This window comes from Pseudorca crassidens, chromosome 14 (genome assembly GCF_039906515.1).
Source record: "Pseudorca crassidens isolate mPseCra1 chromosome 14, mPseCra1.hap1, whole genome shotgun sequence".
NCBI classification, from domain to species: domain Eukaryota; kingdom Metazoa; phylum Chordata; class Mammalia; order Artiodactyla; family Delphinidae; genus Pseudorca; species Pseudorca crassidens.
Genome location: NC_090309.1, coordinates 25,857,457 through 25,878,465, shown reverse-complemented (window position 1 = coordinate 25,878,465; position 21,009 = coordinate 25,857,457). Strand labels below are relative to the sequence as shown.

At 38.4% G+C, this 21,009-nt stretch overlaps 1 protein-coding gene and 1 non-coding gene across 3 annotated transcripts in view; both read right to left on the bottom strand.

Moving 5' to 3' along the window:
* The window catches only part of M1AP (meiosis 1 associated protein), a 76,919-nt gene extending 65,402 nt beyond the window's left edge, over nucleotides 1-11,517 (bottom strand). For both annotated transcript variants that reach the window (XM_067704589.1, XM_067704588.1), the window contains exon 1: nucleotides 11,278-11,517. In XM_067704589.1, coding sequence (XP_067560690.1) covers nucleotides 11,278-11,517 — 240 coding nt within the window. The remainder of the gene's footprint in view (nucleotides 1-11,277) is intronic.
* Nucleotides 11,518-18,271: 6,754 nt separating this feature from the next.
* Nucleotides 18,272-18,378, bottom strand: LOC137206258 (U6 spliceosomal RNA). Its single transcript, XR_010934574.1, has one exon. It is a non-coding gene; the product is annotated as a U6 spliceosomal RNA (small nuclear RNA).
* Nucleotides 18,379-21,009: the final 2,631 nt, after the last annotated feature.

The window sequence follows — 21,009 nt, the reverse complement described above, 5'->3', positions numbered from 1 at the left end:
GGCTTCTGGGACGTAATTAAGTTTAGATGAGGTCATGAGAGTGGGGCCTCCATGATGGGACTGATGCTCTTAGAAGAGGAATAGACACCAGAGCTCTCTCTTCATGTACATGCACTGAGGAAAGGCCATGTGAGCACATAGCAAGAAAGCCGCTGTCTGCAAGATGGAAGAGGACTCTTACCAGAGCCTGACCAGGCTGGCACCCTGATCTTGGACTTTCAGCCTTCTAAACCTTGAGAAAATAAATGTCTATTGTTTAAACCAGCCAGTCATAGCCCGAGCTGACTAAGACACTGGGAACTTCTCAGCCCTAACCTGATCACCTGTCAGCTGTCCACTCAGCATGGACACTGCATGCTTCAGGCCTCCTGCCTGCACTGATGCCTGATTCCCTTTGCTCACCTGTCCCTCCCCTCAGTTTTGTCTCCTGTAGTCCTCCGAATGCTGCTGTTCTTCCAATACAGACACTGCTTACTCCAGGCCTCCTGCCCACATTGGCTTCTCCACTCTCTGCATGCCTACGCATCAGCCACTGTGCCTACACCTGGAGGGTTGCTTCCTGCTTTCCCAGTAGCCATGGATCAGCTCTGGCTTGAGCGAACCAGTGAACTTCTTTGCATCCAGTGAGCTGCAACCATATATTCTCCAACTGGGTCTAAACCCCAGCCTTGGGAAAGGGGTCCCCTTTCCAAGTTTGTCATTCTTTGAGATCTCTCCCTCAGCCCTAGTGTACCACAAAAAGCTCTCTTATATCTTATAATTGCTATATTACCATAGCTTAATATGTTAAACTATGTTAAAATACTCTATATACTTTTTCCTTGTTTAAATCACTATGTGGTTTCCATATCCTGATTGGACCCAGACTGATAGTCTGTTCTAGTACTTAGATATTTTCAATTTTTACATTTAAATCTTTGATCCATCTGCAACTACTGAGCCTGTGCTCTAGGGCCTGCAAGCCACAACTACTGAAGCCTGCACGCCTAGAGCCCATGCTCCGCGACGAGAGAAGCCACCACAATGAGAAGACCGTGCACCGCAACAAAGAGTAGCCCCCACTCTCTGCAACTACAGAAAGCCGGCGCGCAGCAACGAAGACCCAACGCAGCCAAAAATAAATAAATTTATTAAAAAAATTTTTTTTTTGGAATTTATACTGGTGTAAGCTGTGTGTATGACTCTAACTTAATTTCTTCCCACATGGCTATCTAGTTTGTTGAATAATTTTTCCAACTAATGTTAAATAGCATCATTATTATACACTAAATCCCCCCATGTATTTGGGTCTATTTCTGGACTTTAAATTGTATTATATTGCTCTGTTTTTTCAATTTCCAGTATCACACTGTGAATATCTGTTTAATATTTGAGAGGAAGAGTCTCTAGCTATTCTTGTTTGTTTTTTGTTTCTAATTTTAACTTTATTATCAAGATGTCTAGTTCTTCTGTTAGAAATTTTACAGGGAATTGCATTACATTTATAGATTAATTTAGAGATAACTGACATCTTTCTGGTCTGAGTTCTCTCAAGAACTAATGATGTTTCATTTGTTCAAGTCTTCTTTTGTGTTTCTCAATAGCATTTTAATTCATATAAATCTTGCAAATTTATTATTATTTTCATTCATAAGCATTTATTTGATCATTTTGGTTATTGTGATGAGAACTTTTCTGCCATTTTAACTTCTGGTTTGTTGTTCTGGAATAATATAAAGGGTACTTATTATTATTTTTTTTTTAAAAATAAATTTATTTATTTTATTTATTTATTTTTGGCTGTGCCTGGTCTTTGTAGCTGCGTGGTCTTTCTCTAGTTGCGGCATGTGGGGGCTACTCTTCGTTGTGGTGCATGGTCTTCTTATTGCAGTGGCTTCTCTTGTTGCAGAGCATGTGCTCTAGGCACACGAGCTTCAGTAGTTGTGGCACGTGGGCTCAGTAGTTGTGGCTCACGGGCTCCAGAGCACAGGCTCAGTAGTTGTGGCACACGGGCTTGTTGCTCCGCGGCATGTGGGATCTTCCCGGACCAGGGCTCGAACTCTTGTCCCCTATATTGGCAGGCGGATTCTTAACCACTGTGCCACCAGGGAAGCCCTAAAGGGTACTTATATCTGTATTAATATTTGTACCTGACCATTGTCATGAATTCTTTTGTTGTTTTAAGTAATTTTCTAGTCGATTCTTTTGGGTTTTCTAGATATATTACCATTAATCTGCAAATAACGATCATTTTATCTTTTTCTTCCTTCTTTCTTTTTTTTTTTGGCCATGCCGTGGGGCATGTGGGATCTTAGTTCCCCGGATCAAAACCGCGCCCCCCTGCAGCAGAAGCGCAGAGTGTTTTTTAACTACTGGACCACCAGGGAAGTCCCTCCTTTCCTTGTTCCTATATTCTAACTTCTTTTTTATGTGTGCAATTATATCAGTGAAAATCTCTAAAATACTGTTAGATAACAGTGATGATAGTAAACTTACTTGTCTTACACAGGAATATATTCAGTGTCTTTTCATTAAGTAAGATCTGGTTTTTGACTTGTCATAGACATACACTATGGGAATAGCCACCTGTTCGTAATTTTTTAAGTTTTTTTAAAAGAAGATTGGAGGGCTTCCCTGGTGGCGCAGTGGTTGAGAGTCCGCCTGCCAATGCGGGGGGCGCGGGTTCTTGCCCCGGTCCGGGAAGATCCTGCATGCCGCGGAGCGGCTGAGCCCGTGAGCCCTGGCTGCTGAGCCTGCGCGTCCAGAGCCTGTGCTCCGCAATGGGAGAGGCCACAACAGTGAGAGGCCCGCGTACCGCAAAAAAAAAAAAAAAAAAAAAAAAGAAGATTGGATGTTGCACTTTATTAAACACCATTTTTTAAGTATGTATGGAAATAAACATGATCATATTTTTCTTAGATATATTAACATAGTAAACTATATTAATAGATTTCAATACTGCACCATTTCTGCATTCCTGTAGATGATTTTTAAAATATGAGCTGGATCCTATTACTTTATTTGGGATCCTAATACTTTATTTGGGATGTTTAATAGATAGTCATAAGTGAGACTGGTCTGTAGTTTTTCTTTCTGGGTAATGTTTGCTGGATTTTAGGATCAATATTACATTATCTTCACAAAAATAATTTGGAAGGATTTTTTTTTCTTTCTGTGGTATAAAATGGTTAAAAAACTTTAACAATCTGTTCTTTAAAAGTTTGGTATTATTCCCCTGCAAAACCATTTGGTTCCAGTACTTTATTTTGGGGGAGGGTAGTTCTTTCATAACTTTCCCTATTCCTTTTATGGGAAATGGCAGGTTTCTATCTCTTCTGAATTCACTTTCGGTAATTATATTTTCATGGAGAATTATGCATTTCACACAAGTGTGGTTACTTTCTCCTTATCTTATTTTGGGTATATGTGCCTTTTCCCCCTGCCCTTTTCCAAAAACTAAGTTAACTAATGGCTGATCTATTTCCTATTTTTTCCCCAAAGAACAAATTTGGATTTATTCATTTGTTCTACCATTTTCTATTTTCATATTCACTACTGTTTGTTTTTATCTTTATTATTTCCTTCCTTTAGCTTTCCTTAAGCTTGTTTTTTCTTTTCTTCTTGAGTTGCTTGCTTCATTTATTTTCAGTTTTCCTGGTTTACTAATTTAAAATAATGAAATTTGTATAGTTTAAAGATATGAATTTTTCTCAGCATTAACTTTTTTATATCACATAGGTTCTAATATGTAGTGTTTCATTATTATTATTTTCTAGATATACTGCAATTTTTGCCTAATTTCCTCTTTGATTCAAAAGCTATTAAACAGCTTAAAAATTTCCAGGTGGTAGTGACTTTTTGTTCTGTATTTGCTATTTATTCCTAGTTTTATTGCATTGTATTCATAGAATGTTGACTGATCTACTTGTACTTTTTGTAATTCATCAAACTTTTGAGGTTTATTTGTGGCTTAACATATGGTCAACCTTTGTGACTATTCCATGAGCACTTCAGGAAGGTGCAGATTTCTTTCATACATATAATTATATTTCTTTAAAAAATGTTGATACTATGTTATTTGGTACACTGGTATTCAAAACTGATATATTTTCAATAGACTGTCCCTTCAACAAGCTCTCTTACTGAATATATTTCTTGTGCTCCTCTTGATAATTCTCTGCTCTTCTCTGCTTTGTGTCCTAGCATTAAAGTGCCATTCTTAGTCGTGTTTAGTGATTTTTGCTCTAAATTCAATGATGTTTGATATTAAAATCATGCTTTTTGTTTTTTTATTATGGGGGTGCACTTGCCTAGTATACCTTTGCCCTTCCTTTTATTTTCAACCTTTCTGAATCACTTTGTTGTAGTCTCTTCTGCTGAATACAGCAGAATTTTGTTCTGCAATCAAATCTGTTTTAAAGTACTTTAATAGGTAAGTTTAGTTATTTTTAGTTATATTATTTTAAGGTATACACTGTTTTCATAGCTTTTGAAAAATCACTACACTGTGTAAATTTGTTTGCTCTATATATGTTTTCCTTGTCATAATTAGAAAGGTTTGTATTTGTTTTAGGGGTTATCTTTATAATTCCATGTTTATATAATTCCCCTAAGTTATTTCTTTAATATCCATTAATGAGAGATGAAAATCTCCACTATACAATAATAAAATTTGTATATTTCCTTTTCTTACTCTCCCCACCCTCCTGCAGCACTCAATTACAGTTTATTATCTTTTTTTTTTTTTTTTTTTTGCGGTACGCGGGCCTCTCACTGCTGTGGCCTCTCCCGTTGCGGAGCACAGGCTCCGGACGCGCAGGCTCAGCGGCCATGGCTCACGGGCCCAGCCGCTCAGCGGCATGTGGGATCTTCCTGGACCGGGGCACGAACCGTGTCCCCTGCATCGGCAGGCGGACTCTCAACCACTGCGTCAGCAGGGAAGCCCAATATATTCTTATTATTTGCCACTTTTAAATGATTCTATTGAAGGTCTGCTAGTAAGGATAAGAAAATAAATGTAATAGGCAAATTAGACCACTACTGGTCCTCAAATACCATTGTAGATCACATATGATTTAAATAACTTCTTTGTTCTCATGAAAAGGTAAAAGAATTGGTAAAATCCTCACAGTAATGGAATTTTTCTGAAACTGCTTTGAGAGATTAATCATTTTGGTCAAATTTATTTATATTAAGGGCACAATAGATATAAAAGGAATTCTAATATTTTAATTATAATTCCTTTGTCAAGATTTCTCATAAAAAGTTCAGAATTATTTTATTATACTCATAAATTAAATATGAGGAGATAAATTGAGGTGTTCAACTTAGGCAAGATTTCCTACCTGCTGTCTTCCTCCACTTACATTTTGAGCTAACTCTGCAGATAGAAAACGTCAGATACTTATATAGGTCAGAGAAAATGGATTTAAGGTAATATTTTATTTCTTTAAACAAAGATTGGACTGTTCTATACATAAGGTAATGGCATTGTTTCAGTGATTTTCTTGAGCTTTTGACCATGGCTGAACTTACTGTTCGTTTGGATGGAAATTTTGGCTTGCAATTTTTCCTGAGTTACCAGAGGTTGTTTTTAGTCTAGAACTGTCTGTCTTTCCTAATGGAGAGAATAAGGGATCAGGGGTTCATCTAAGGCCAGATGTACTGAGGAGTACCAGAGGCACAGAACATAGTCAATTGAAGAAGGAAATGAAATCCTTTTACTTTTGTTTGGGACATGAGCTCATCTCCCCAAAAGCCTCCTATGCTGAATATCTTCATTTGCCTTTCCAGATCACTCTCAACTTTTCTTTACCCCTATTGCCTGACAGAAGATAGATATCACAGCCAAATGTGGTCATGGGACAGACATGCACAAGGAAAATGGCACAGTAGAGGAACATACTTGCTGTATGGCTGTAAACATCACTATCACTTTCACTCTGTCCTCAGTGTACTTGTAGGAAACTCCAGTTTTATGGAGTGAGAGTTATACATTTTGTTTATCCATTGACCAGTTAACAGACATTTGCAGTTCTGTTGTTTAGTGGGGACACATTTAAGATTGCTGTCTTTTGTTGGATTGACTTTTTTTTTCTTTTGGAATTTTTTTTAAAAATTATATTTGATATACAACGTTGTGTTAGTTTCAGGTGTACAGCAAAGTGATTCAGATACAGTTGTGTTAGTTTCAGGTGTACAGCAAAGTGATTCAGATACAGTTGTGTTAGTTTCAGGTGTACAGCAAAGTGATTCAGATACATATATATGTATACACACACACATATATATATTCTTTTTCAGATTCTTTTCCATTATAGGTTATTACAAGATATTGAATATAGTTCCCTGTGCTATACAGTATGCCCTTGTTGTTTATCTATTGTATATATAGTAGTGTGTATCTGTTAATCCCAAACTCCTAATTTATCCCTCCTCCCTTTCCCCCTTTGGTAACCATAAGTTTGTGTTCTCTGTCTGTGGGTCTGTTTCTGTTTTGCGAATTCATTTTGTATCATTTTTTTTAGATTCCACACGTAAGTGATATCATATGGTATTTGTCTTTGTCTGACTTACTTCACATAGAATGATAATCTCTAGGTCCATCCATGTTGCTGCAAATGGCACTATTTCATTCTTTTTTATGGCTGAGTAAAATTGTATATATATACCACATCTTCTTTATCCATTCATCTGTCGATGGACACTTAGGTTGCTTCCATGTCTTGGCTATTGTAAACAGTGCTGCTATGAACACTGGGGTGCATGTATCTTTTCAAATTAGGGTTTCCCCCAGATATATATGCCCAGGAATGGGATAGCTGGATCAAATGGTAACTCTATTTTTAGTTTTTTAAGGAACCCCCATACTATTCTCTATAGTGGCTGCACCAATTTACATTCCCACCAGCAGTGCAGGAGGTTCCCTTTTCTCCACAGCCTCTCCAGCATTTATTATTTGTAGACTTTTTTTGATGGCCATTCTGACTGGTGTGAGGTGATACCTCATTGCAGTTATTTGCATTTCTCTAATAATTAGCAGTGTTGAGCATCTTTTCATGTGACTGTTGGCCATCTGCATGCCTTCTTTGGAGAAATGTCTATTTAGGTCTTCTGCCCATTTAAAAAATTTATTTATTTATTTTCAATATTGAACTGTATGAGCTGTTTGTATGTTTTGGAAATTAAGCCCTTGTTGGTTGCATCATTTGCAAATAGTTTCTCCCATTCTGTAGATTGTCTTTTCATTTTGTTTATGGTTTCTTAGTTTGATTAGGTCCCATTTGTTTATTTTTGCTTTTATTTCTTTTGCCTTGGGAGACTGACCTAAGAAAACATGGCTACAATTTAGGTCAGAGAATATTTTGCCTATGTTCTTTTCTAGAAGTTTTATGGTGTCATGCTTTATATTTAAGTCTTTAAGCCATTTTGAGTTTATTTTTATGTATGGCATAAGGGAGTGCTCTAACTTCACTGATTTACATGTTGCTGTCCAGCTTTTCCAATACCACTTGCTGAAGAGACTGTCTTCTCCATTGTATATTCTTGCTTCCTTTGTTGAAGATTAATTGACTGTAGGTGTGTGGGCTTATTCCTCGGCTCTCTATTCTGTTCCATTGAGCTGTATGTCTATTTTTGTGCCAATATCACGGTTTTTTTTTTTTTTTTTAATTTGTTTTTTGTGGCTGCACCACATGGCATGCAGGATCTTAGTTCCCTGACCAGGGATTGAACCCGTGCTCCCTACAGTGGGAGTGTGGAGTCTTAACCACTGGACTGCCAGGGAAGTTCCCAGGCTGTTTTGATTACTATAGCTTTGTAGTATTGTCTGAAGTCTGGCAGGAGTCGGTGGGGTGGTTATGCCTCCAGCTTTGTTCTTTTTCTTCAGGATTGCTTCGGCAATTCTAGATCTTTGGGGTTCCATATAAATTTTAGGACTATTTGTTCTTGTTCTGTGACTCTTTTTATCATTATGTCTACTTAATTTGATACATTAATAACGTTTTGATTGTTATCATGGTATATCTTTTTCCGTCCTTTCACTTTCAATGTACTTTTATTGTATTTGAAGTTAGTTTCCTGTAGATAGGCTATAGTTGGGTCATGCCCCCACCTCCGCCAATCTCTTTTATTTATTTATTTATTTCCACACCGTGCAGCTTGTGGGATCTTATTTCCCCAACCAGGGATCGAACCTGGGCCCCTGTCAGTGGAAACACAGAGTCCTAACCATTGGACCACCAGGGAATTCTCTCTTTCTTTTAATTGGTGTATTAAAACCATTTACATTTTTAAAAATAAATTTATTTATTTTATTTATTTATTTTTGGCTGCTTTGGGTCTTTGTTGCTGCATGTGGGCTTTCTCTAGTTGCAGCAAGCGGGGGCTACTCTTCGTTGCACTGCATGGGTTTCTTACTGTGGTGGCTTCTCTTGTTGTGGAGCATGGGCTCCAGGTGCATGGGCTTCAGTAGTTGCAGCATGCAGGCTCAGTAGTTGTGGCTCATGGGCTCTAGAACTCAGGCTCAGTATTGTGGTGCATGGGTTTAGTTGCTCCATGGCATGTGGGATCTTCCCGGACCAGGGATAGGTGCCACCAGGGAAGCCCATAAAACCATTTACATTTAATGTAATTATTGGTATGTCAGCCTGTTGATTTATTTGTTGCTTTCTGTTTGTTCCCTCAGTTTTTCATTTCTGTGTTTTCATTTACCTATCTTCCTGTGGGTTAATTGAATACTTTCTTAGAATTTCATTTTGATTTATCTATAGTGTTTCTGAGTGTATCTCTTTATATAGATTTTTTAAGTGGTTGTTTTAAGTATTGCATTATACAAATACATTCCTATCACAGTATACTGGTGTCAATATTTTACCATTTTGAATGAAGTGTAAAAACCTTAATTTCCTTTAAGTCCTTTTATCCTCCCGTTTATAATGTAATTATCCTAAATAGTTCCTCTAAATACACTAGCATTAACAACCATATCAGACAATGTTATAATTTTTGCTTCAACTGTCAAATATAATTTAGAAGACTCTATAGAAAGTCTATTATCTTTATTCATATTTTATTCTTTCCACTCTTCTTTCTTCTTTCTGGATATTCCAAGAGTCTTTCTTTTATAATTTCCTTTCTGATTCAAGAACTTCCTTTAGCCATTCTGTTAAGGTAGGTCTGATGGTGACAAATTCTCTTAGTTTTCCTTCATCTGAGAATCTTGATTTCTGATTCATTCCTTAAGGATATTTTCACTGGATACAGAGTTCTAGGTTAACAGTTCTTTTCTTTCAGCATTTGAAAAATGTGATACTTCCTCTGGCCTTCATGGTCTCTAATGAAAAGAATCTATCATTACTTGATTGTTTCTCCCTTATAGGTAAGGTGTCAGTGTCCCGCTCTCAAGAGTCTTTCTTTGTCTTTAGTTTTTAGAATTTTGATTATGATGTGTCTTAGAATGGATTTCTTGGCGTTTATTCTGTTTGGGGCTCCACCAGCCTCTTGAATCTTTAGGTTTATAACTTTTGCCAAATTTGGGAAACTTTCAGTGATTATTTCTTTAAATATTTGTCCAGCTCCACCCTCCTGTCCCTTTCCTCTTGGACCGTGATGACATAAATGTTAGCTCTTTGTTATAGTCTCACAGATCCCTGTGGCTTTGCTAATTTTTTTTTTCAAGTCTCTTTTCTCTCTGTTGCTGAGATTGGGTAATTTTTATTCTGTTTTCAAGTTCCTCTGTCCTCTCCATTTTTCCCATCCATAGTAGATTTTTGTTTCTAAAATTATGGGTATTGCATTTTTCAGCCTAAAATTTCTATTTGGTTTTTCTTTATGCTTCTATTTCTTTGGTGAGACTTTATATTTTTCCATTTGTGCAAGCATGTTCATAACTGCTTGTTGGAATATTTTTATGATGGCTGCTTCAAAAGCGTTTTCAGATAATTCTAACACCTGTGTCATCTCAGTGTTGGTGTCTGTTGTCTTCTGATTCAAGTTGGGATTTTCCTGGTTCTTGATAATCATGAGTGATTTTTTTTTTTTGTATTCTGGACATTTTGGGTATTATGCTGTAAGACTCTGGATCTTGTTTAAATCTTCTGCTTTAGTAGGCCTATTTTGACACTGCACCAATGGGGGAAGTGAAGTTTCCACATAATTACTGTCAGGTTGGGGTGTGACTCTATTTGGCCTCTAATTACATCCCAGAAGGGAGGGTGCCTTGCTATCTCTGGGTGGGGGTGGATGTTCAGGTGCCTCATATGCCCCCCCACTGACACCCTGGGGGTAGGTAAGCTTCACTACCATTAAGCTTTCCACTAGGAAAAATGTCCTAAAAGTCCTTGTTTCCCACTAGGTCTTCACTGACACCATCCTGCCTTGGAGATAAAAAGATGCCTCACTGCCACTTCCCACATGGCCTCCTCTGACACCACCTCAATAGGGAGGCGGAGAGATAGAAACCTTGTTAATGTTGGATGGGCTGGAGGGCGTCTAGGCTCCCACATGGCTTCCATGGACACTATGTGGGAGGAGGTCTTATTCACACCAGGTAGGAATCAAAGTCCTGGCTCTCCATGAGGTCTTTTCTGACTATCCCAACAGCATGGCTGCCTCAGGAAGAGGATTTACTAGAACCTCTGAAGTCTTTCCCAGCCCTGAGATTCTGAACTTTGTAAAGGGGAGAAAGTGAAGATCTGAATTTGTTTGAGGAGGAAAAGACATAGCTGTCTATGTGTGAGAGAGCTTTGTAAAAGCATTGCCCTTAGCCCAGCCTTTGCCTTCTGAAACCCTAGGGGGAGTTTCACCTGAGTCCTATATGGAAGTATAGAGAAAAAATATTTCCATATTTCTGCACAGTTGGGGCTTTCTGAGCAAAAAAACCTGGAACCTGGGTTAAAGGAAAAGTCTTAGAAACTTAAAGGGAGATAGAGCAGCCAGAGACCTCCAAAGAAATTTAGAGATTTACTTCCCCGTGTTTACATTTCAAAGAGGGATGAAAGAGGTCAGTTCCTTATATTCCAAAGGACTGTAAATGCCAAATTTTCTCTCTCTCTCTCAGGAGTGGAGGTGGGGGGTAAGATGTGGCCTATATATACTCCCATATTAATAATTTTGGGTTTCCTCTTCTGCAGTACAAATCCCCCATGTGTAGGATGACATCGGGCTCTTCCTGTTGCCTGTGGGGTATTGGGTATGGGGAATGGGCACAGTTATTACTGTAAGAATAAAAACTGTGATCTCTGCTCCAGAAACCTCATATCTGCTTTCAGGATAAAATGAACAAGTAGATATACTCACCACAAAGGGGAGGATGCACTCGTGCTGATTTTGTACAATGTATAAGCTGAAGAGGGACATGCGGCTGGGGCCCATCAAGCTGCAGGCTAGAGAGAAAAAATTCTGCAGAGCCTCACAGAGGTTGGAGCAGAGGTCAGCCCAGGATGGTAGAGCGATATGCACAATGAGGAGCCTTGGAGGTTGCTGGTAAATCTGTGTGGAATTAGATGGCCTTTTACTAGTAGTTTGCCCATGATACATGGCAGCCAGACCAGGGGTGGAACTGTAGCCACCACTTAGATATTCTCTACACCTATAGGGAAGAAAAGAGAAATCATTGGCTTTCATAAAACTGAAAGTTGAAACAATGAACACAGGTCTAGGGGACTAAGTCCAGACAAGAGTCAAACTAGGTACTAACTCAAGCTTCTCTACGCTATCCCATCTTAACAGCTGCCAAGGGATCTAGATGTTTGCCTATAATGTAAGGCTGAGAATGCTTAGAGATGTTGAGTGGAACTAATCAAAAAGTCAAACTTCGGTCTCAAAGTAAGCTATCTGCCCTCATGACTTTGTTTATTTTTTTCTTTTTTTTTTTCCTGTACGCGGGCCTCTCACTGTTGTGGCCTCTCCCATTGCGGAGCACAGGTTCCGGACGCGCAGGCTCAGCGGCCATGGCTCACGGGCCCAGCCGCTCCGCGGCATGTGGGATCTTCCCGGACCGGGGCACGAACCCGTGTCCCCTGCATTGGCAGGCGGACTCTCAACCACTGCGCCACCAGGGAAGCCCCAACATTGTTCTTTAAATGGGGTAAAAGGCAGCTCTCTCCCTTATATTGTCAAACATGATCAATTAAGGCACCTGATGTGTCTGGGCATAGTCCTAAGCAGCACCTATTTGTGATCCTATGCTCCCCACTTTTGACAAGAATGCCCACTTATTGGTGTCCCCCTGCAAACCGGTTAAATCTCGGCCTTGAACCACCAAAGGCCATCAAGTTACCCCCTTACCAAAAACCCTTCAATGGCTTCCAATTACACTTGGAACAAAATCTGAAATCCCTACCCTGGCTCCGAAATTCTGCATGTGTCTCCTACCCAACTCTCCATCCTCCTGCCATGCCCTACCTGGCCAACCCCCCCTCCCATCCTCCACCCTCCTAGCCCCTGGCGCGCCCTTCAGCTCCATAAAGGCAGCTGGCCTCTTGCTGTGGAAGAGCAAAAAAGATTTTCGTGGGCCCTTCAATTTCATTTCCGCCCCCCTCACGTAAGGAAAAACATAAAACAAAACCCCTTTTCTTCGACCCTAAGGTTTCACTGTTTTCTTTTGTCTTCACAAGTTAATATATTTCACGCTCCCCCCCCCCCCCAAAGTGTCTTGGGCCCTCAGCACGACGCCTACGCTGCCTGACGGATTGGCCACCCAGCCCCCAGGCCCGGGAGAGTCGGCGTAGGAGACTCGGCTCTGCCGCTCCATCCTCAGAGCCGCTTGCGGAAGGCGGGCTCGGACGCGGCGGACCTGGGCGTCCGGGCGTCAGGCCTCCCCGGCAGCTGCCCGTGTCTGCTCGCCAACACCCTCCCCGCCAACACCCGCTTGAGGGCCGGCCCGAGATCACCCCAAGTCCTTCCTGCGAGGCGCTGCCCGTGGCCGTCCTCCCCGCCTGCGGCCCTCAGCCCTGCTCCTACCCTTTTCTTCGCGAAGGCAATGGCGCGGCTACCTGGCCCTTCCGGCTCTCCACGTCCGCCTGCACTGCGAGGGCGCCGCCCTCAGGCCGGGCGGCTCATTGCGGGCGCCGCCTCAGGGTCCACCTCAGGCTGCACCTCAGGCCCGCCTTCTTCAAGGCCTGGGTGCCAGGGGAACAACCCTTCCTTGGTGCTAAGGTAGAGTTTTGGATTTCTGTTGAGAATATTATGCTAAACCTGACATTTCGTCAAGCTACCCCTGCCCCATGAAGCATTCCAGTGGTACCCCCATCATGTTCCTGGGCTTAACCTTTCTCTTCCACGTCATTCATTCACTCATTCAGTCAGTCACTGTTTTTTTCTTCCAACTTTATTGAAATATAATTGACATACAGTACTGTATACGTTTAAGGTGTACAGCATAATGCTTTGACTTATATACATCGTGAAAGTTTTACCACAATAAGTTTACTGAACATCCATCATCTCACATAGATGTGAAATTAAAGAAATAAACATTTTTTTCTTGTGATGAGAGCTCTTAGGATTTACTCTCTTAACAACTTTCATATATAACATACAGCAGTGTTATTTATATTGTACATTACATCCCTAGCACTTATTTATCTTATAACTGGAAGTTTGTACCTTTTGACTGCCTTTATCCACCACCTCCCACCCCCACCCGCCTCCAGCTCTGGTAACCACTAATCTGAGCTCTTCTCTATGTGTGTGTTTCTGTGTTTTGGAAGTATAATTGACCTTCAACACTATGTTAGTTACTGTTACACAACATAGTGATTTGGTATTTCTATACATTTCAAACTGAACACCACAATACATCTAGTTACCATCTCTCACTGTAGAAAGATATTACATAGTTATTGAGTATTCCCCACACTGTGCATTTCATACTTGTAACTCATTTATTTTGTAACTGGAAGTTTCTACCTGTTACTCTCCCTCACCAATTTCTTTCCATGCCCCCCACCCCCCTCACCTCTGGCAACCACCTGTGTGTTCTCTGTATCTATAACTCTGTTTCTGTTGTGTTATGGTTGGTTGTTCATTTGTTTTTTTTTTAGGTTCCACATATAAGTGAAATCATAAAATGTTTGTAATTCTCTGTCTGACAATATTTCACTTAGCCTAATACCCTCTAGGTGCATCCATGTTGTTGCAAGTGGCAAGATTTCATTCCTTTTTATGGCTGAATAATATTCCATTGTATATATATGTGTGTGTATATCTATCTATCTAGATAGATAGATATCTATATATGGCATCTTCTTTACCCATTCATCTGTTGATGGGCTCTTAGGTTGCTGCCATATCTCGGCTATCGTAAATAATGCTACAATGAACATAGAGATGCATATATCTTTTCTACTTAGTGTTTTCATTTTCTTCAGACAAATACTCAGGAGTGGAATTGCTGGATTGTATGATAGTTCTATTTTTTCTTTGTTGAGGAATCTCCATACTGTTTTCCATAGTGCCTGCACCAATTTACATTCCTACCAACAGTGTATAAAGGTTCTCTTTTGTCCACATCCTTGCCAACACTTGTTATTTGTTGTCTTTTCGATAATAGCCATATTGATAGGTGTCAGGTGACATCTCGTTGTGATTTCGATTTGCATATCCCTGATATTAATAATCTTTTTTAAAAAATAAATTTATTTATTTATTTATTTTTGGCTGCATTGGGTCTTCGTTGCTGTGCACGGGCTTTCTCTAGTTGTGGTGAGTGGGGCCTACTCTTTGTTGTGGTGCGTGGGCTTCTCATTGTGGTGGCTTCTCTATTTGTGGAACATGGGCTCTAGGTGCATGCTTCTGTAGCTGTGGCTCGAAGGCTCTAAAGCACAGGCTCAATAGTTGTGGTGCACGGACTTAGTTGCTCTGCGGCGTGTGGGATCTTCCTGGACCAGGGCTCAAACCCGTGTCTCTTGCATTGGCAGGCGGATTCTTAACCACTGCACCACTAGGGAAGCCCAATATTAATAATCTTGAGCATCTTTTCATGTGCCTGTTGCCCATCTGTATGTCTTCTTTGGAAGAATGTCTATTTAGGTCCTCTGCTATTTTTTTTTCTCTGCCCATTTTTTAGCTGGACTGTTTTTTTGATATTGATTTGTATATTTTGAATATTATTCTCTTATCAGATATATTATTTCCAAATGTCTCCCATTTAGTAGGTGCCCTTTCTGTTTTGTTAACACTTTTCTTTGCTCTGCAAAAGCTTGTCAGTTTACTGTAAAAGCTTTTCAGTTTGCTGTAGTCCCATTTGTTTAATTTTGCTTTTGTTTCCCTTGTCTGAGGAGACATATACAAAAAAATTGCTGAGATTGATGTCAAAGAGCATACTGCCTGTGTTTTCTTCTAGAAGTTTTATGGTTTCATATCTTATATTTAAGTCTTTAATCTATTTTGAAATTACTTTTGTGCATGGTGTGAGAGAGTAATCCAGTTTGATTCTTTTGTATGTAGCTATCCAGTTTTCCCAGCACCATTTGTTGAAGAGACTGTCTTTTCCCCATCGTATAGTCTTGCTTTTTTTGTCATAGATTAATTGCCCATATAAGTGTGACTTCATTTCTGGGCTCTCTATTCTGTTCCATTGACCCATGAGATTGTTTTTCTGCCAGTACAATACTGTTTTGATGACTGTAGCTTTGTAGTATAGTTTGAAATCAGGGATCATGATATCTCCAGCTTTGCTCTTTTTTCTCAAGATTGTTTTGGCTCTTCAGGGTCTTTTGTGATTCCAGACAAATTTTAGAATTATATTGGTAGGGATTGCATTGAATCTGTAGCTTGCCTTGGGTAGTGTGGTCATTTTAACAATATTAATTCTTCCAATCCATTAACATGGTATATCTTTCCATCTGTTTGTGTAGTCTTCAATTTCTTTCATCACTGTCTAATAGTTTTCCATGTACAGGTCTTTTACTTCCTTAGTTAGATTTATTCCTAGGTATTTTATTCTTTTTGATGTAGTGGTAAATGGGATTTTTTTCTTAATCTTTCTGATACAGTAGTTTGTTCTTAGTGTATGGACATGCAACTGATTTCTGTATATTAATCTTGTATCCTGAAACTTTACTGCAACAGTGATGAGCTCTAGTAGTTTTTTGTTGGCATCTTGAGGATGTTCTATATATAGCAGCATGTTATCTGCAAACAGTGACAGTTTTACTTCTTCCTTTCCAATTTGGATTACTTTAATTTCGTTTTCTTGCCTGATTGCTATTGCTAGGGTTTCCAATACTATGTTGAATAAAAGTGGCAAAAGCAGACATCCTTGTCTTGTTCCTGATCTTAGAGGAAATGCTTCCATCTTTCCACCATTGAGAATGATGTTAGTTGTGGGCTTATCATGTATGGCCTTTATTATGTTGAGATATGTTCCCTTTATATGCACTTTGATGAGAGTTTTTTTATAATTTCTTTTTTCAGTTTATTTTATTTATTTTCTTAATCAATTAATTTATTATTTTTCAATGAGAGTTTTTTAAATCATGAATAGATGTTTACTTTTGTCAAACTTTTTCTGCATCTATTGAGGTGATCATATGATTTTTATTCTTCAATTTATGAATTTGGTGTATCACATTGATTAAGTTGTGAGTATTGAGTTATCCTTGCATCCCTGGAAAAAATCCCACTTGATCATGGTGTATGATCCTTTTATTGTATTGCTGAATTCAATTTCCTATTATTTCATTGAGGATTTTTGCATCTATGTTCATCAGTGATATTGGCCTGTAATTTTCTCTTTTTTTGGTGATATCTTTGCCTAGTTTTGGTATCAGGGTGATGCCTGATTTGTAGAGTGAGTTTGGAAGCATTTCTTCCTCTGCAATTTTTTCGACTAGTTTGAGAAGGATAGTTGTTAACTCTTCTCTAAATGTTTGGTAGAATTCTCCTGTGAAGCCATTTGGTCCTGGACTTATTTTAGGGGGGAGTTGTTTTGTTACTGATTCAATTTCATTACTGGTAATTAGCCTGTTCATATTTTCTATTTCTTCCTGGTTTACTCTTGGGAGATTGTACATTTCTAGGAATTTGTCCATTTCTTCTAGGTTGTCCATTTTATTGGTGTATAATTGTTCATTGTAATTGCTTATGATTCTTTGTGTTTATGTGGTGTCAGTTGTATCTTCTCCTTTTTCGTTTCAGATTTTATTGATTTGGGCCTTCTCTCTTTTTTTCTTGACAAGTCTGGCTAAATGTTTACCAATTTTGTTTATCTTTTCAAAGAACCAGATCTTAGTTTCACTAATTTTTTTCTTTTTAGTTTCTATTGCATTTATTTCTGCCCTATCTTTATGATTTCCTTATATTAACTTTGGTCTTTGTTTATACTTCTTTTTCTAGCTCCTTTGGGTGTTAGGTTAGGTTGTTTATTTGAGCTTTTTTTGTTTCCTGAGGTAGGTTTGTATCACTGTAAACTTCCCTCTTGGAACTGCTTTTGCTGCATCTCATAGATTTTGTGTTGTTGTGCTTTTATTTACATTTGTCTCCAAGTTTTTAAAAAATTTCTTCAGTGATCCATTGGTTGTTTTGTAGCATATTGTTTAGCTTCCATGTGTTTGCATTTTTTTTCTTGTCTCATAGCATTGTGGTCAGAAAAATGCTTGATATGATTTCAATTTTCTTAAATTTACTGAGGCTTGTTTTGTGTCCTAGCATGTGATATACCCTGGAGAATATTCCCTGTGCACTTGAAAAGAATGTGTATTTTGCTGCTTTTGGATGCAATGCTCTCTATATATCAATTAAGTGCATCTGATATAATGTGTCACTTAAGGCTAGTGTTTCCTTATTGATTTTTTTTGGAGGGTCTGGATGATCTGTCCATTGATGTAACTGAGGTGTTAAAGTCCCCTACTATTATTGTGTTACTGTCAATTTCTCCCTTTATGTCTGTTAATGTTTGCTTTATGGATTTAGGTGCTCCTATGTTGGATGGATATATATTTACAATTTTTATGTCTTCTTGGATTGATCCCTTGATCATTATGTAATGTCTTTCTTGTCTCTTGTTACAATCCGTTTTAAAGTTGGTTTTGTCTGAAATAAGTATTGCTACCCTGGCTTTCTTTCTCTTTTTTTTTATTTAAGTATATTTGATTTACAATGTTATGCCAATCTCTGCTGTACAGCAAAGTGACGCAGTTATAGACATATATACATTCTTTTTAAAATATTCTTTTCCATTATGGTTTACCCAGGAGATTGGATATAGTTCCCTGTGCTATACAGTAGAACCTTGTTGTTTATCCATTCTAAATGTAACAGTTTGCATCTACCAACCCCCAATTCCCAGAAAGATATGGAACGCTTCATGAATTTCTGTGTCATCCTTGCACAGGGGCCATGCTAATCTTCTCTGTATTGTTCTAATTTTAGTATATGTGCTGCTGAAGTGAGCACTACGCTGGCTTTCCTTTAATTTCCATTTTCATGGAATACATTTTCCCATCCCCTTACTTTCAGTCTCTGTGTGTCTTTAGATCTAAAGTGAGTGTTCTGTAGGCAGCATATATATTGGTCTTGTTTTTGTATCCATTCAGGCACTGTGTTTGTTGATTGGAGCATTTAGTCCATTTACATTTAAGGTAATTATTGATGAGTATGTATTTATTGCCATTTTGTTCATTGTTTTTGTAGTTCTTATTTGTTCCTTTCTTCTTCTTTTGTTCTCTTGTGATTTGATAACTATCTTTAGTGTTGTGTTTGGATTTCTTTCTTCTTTCCAGGTGTGCATCTATTATAGGGTTTTGGTTTGTGGTTACTGTGTGTGTGTGTACACACACACACACACACACACACACACACACACATATATATATTCATTGTAAGTTGCTGATCTCTTAAGATCAAACACATTTTAACAACCCTGCATTTTTACTTCCCCCTCCATGTTTTACAGTTTTTGATATCATATTTTACATCTTTTTGTTTCATGTATCCCTTAACTACTTATTGTGCATATAGATGACTTTACTATTTTTGTCATTTAACCTTCCTACTAGCTTTATATGTGATTGATTTACTACCTTTACTGTATATATGCCTTTATCAATGAGATTTTTCCTTTCATAACTTTCAAGTTTCTATTTGTGGCCTTTTCTTTTTCTCTTAGAGAAGTCCCTTTAACATTTCTTATAAAGCTGGTTTTGTGGTGCTGAACTGTTTAGCTTTTGCTTGCCTGTAAAACATTTGATCTCTCCATTGAATCTAAATGAAAGCCTTTTTGGGTAGAGTATTCTTGGTTGTAGGTTTCCCCCTTTCATCACTTTAAATATATCATGCCACTACCTTTTGGCCTGCAGAGTTTCTGTTGAAAAATCAGCTGATACCCTCCCACCCTTTTTTTTGACCAGTAAAGAATTTTATTAAGGTAGAGGCCAAACAACTTGCTTCTTTGAAAATTTTCACTTAGGAGACCAAAATTTAAGAATTCTGTATATGAAAATTATTTTTAAACAATAGGCCAAAAAGAAGAAAATGAAGAAATAGTACTTTCAAATGGAAAAGGCATTTGAAAATTGCCATTTCCCCTCTTCATATAATACAAACTCATTTAAAATATTTTTCCAAATGTTTTACTATTAAAGATGTATATAAATTGCCTAACACATTTTTAGTTTTTTTTGTAACATCTTTATTGGAGTATAATTGCTTTACAATGGTGTGTTAGTTTCTGCTGTATAACAAAGTGAATCAACAATACGTATACATATATCCCCATATCTCCTCCCTCTCGCATTTCCCTCCCAGCCTCCCTATCCCTCCCCTCTAGGTGGTCACAAAGCACCGAGCTGATCTCCCTGTGCTATGTGGCTGCTTCCCACTAGCTATATATTTTACATTTGGTAGTGTATATATGTCCATGCCACTCTCTCACTTTGTCCCAGCTTACCCTTCCCCCTCCCCATGTCCTCAAGTCCATTCTCTGTGTCTGTGTCTTTATTCCTGTCCTGCCCCTAGGTTCTTCAGAACCATTTTTTTCCTTTTAGATTCCATATATATGTGTTAGCATATGGTATTTGTTTTTCTATTTCTGACTTCACTCTGTATGACAGACTCTAGGTGCATCCACCTCACTACAAATAACTCAATTTCGTTTCTTTATATGGCTGAGTAACGTTCCATTGTATATATGTGGCACATCTTCTCTATCCATTCATCTGTCAATGGACACTTAGGTTGCTTCCATGTCCTGGCTATATTAAATAGACTTGCAATGAACATTGTGGTACATTACACTTTTTGAATTATGGTTTTCTCAGGGTATATGCCCAGTAGTGGGATTGCTGGGTTGTATGGTAGTGCTAGTTTTAGTTTTTTAAGGAAACTCCATACTGTTCTCCAGAGTGGCTGTATCAATTTACATTCCCACCAACAGTGCAAGAGGTTTCCCTTTTCTCCACACCCTCTCCAGCATTTATTGTTGTAGGTTTTTTTGATGATGGCCATTCTGACTGGTGTGAGGGGATACCTCATTGTAGTTTTGATTTGCATTTCTCTAATGATTAGCGATGTTGCGCATCCTTTCATGTGTTTGTTGGCAATCTGTATATCTTCTTTGGAGAAATGTCTATTTAAGTCTTCTGTCCATTTTTGGATTGGGTTGTTTGTTTTTTGATATTGAGCTGCATAAGCTACTTGTAAATTTTGGAGATTAATCCTCTGTCAGTCGCTTCGTTTGCAAATATGTTCTCCCATTCTGAGGGTTGTCTTTTCGTCTTGTTTATCGTTTCCTTTGCTGTGCAAAAGCTTTGAAGTTTCATTAGGTCTCATTTGTTTATTTTTATTTCCATTTCTCTAGGAGGTGAGTCAAAAAGGATCTTGCTGTGATTTATGTCATAGAGTGTTCTGCCTATGTTTTCCTCTAAGAGTTTTATAGTGTCTGGCCTTACATTTAAGTCTTTAATCCATTTTGAGTTTATTTTTGTGTATGGTGTTACGGACTGTTCTAATTTCATTCTTTTATATGTAGCTGTCCAGTTTTCCCAGCACCACTTATTGAAGAGGCTGTCTTTTCTCCATTGTATATTC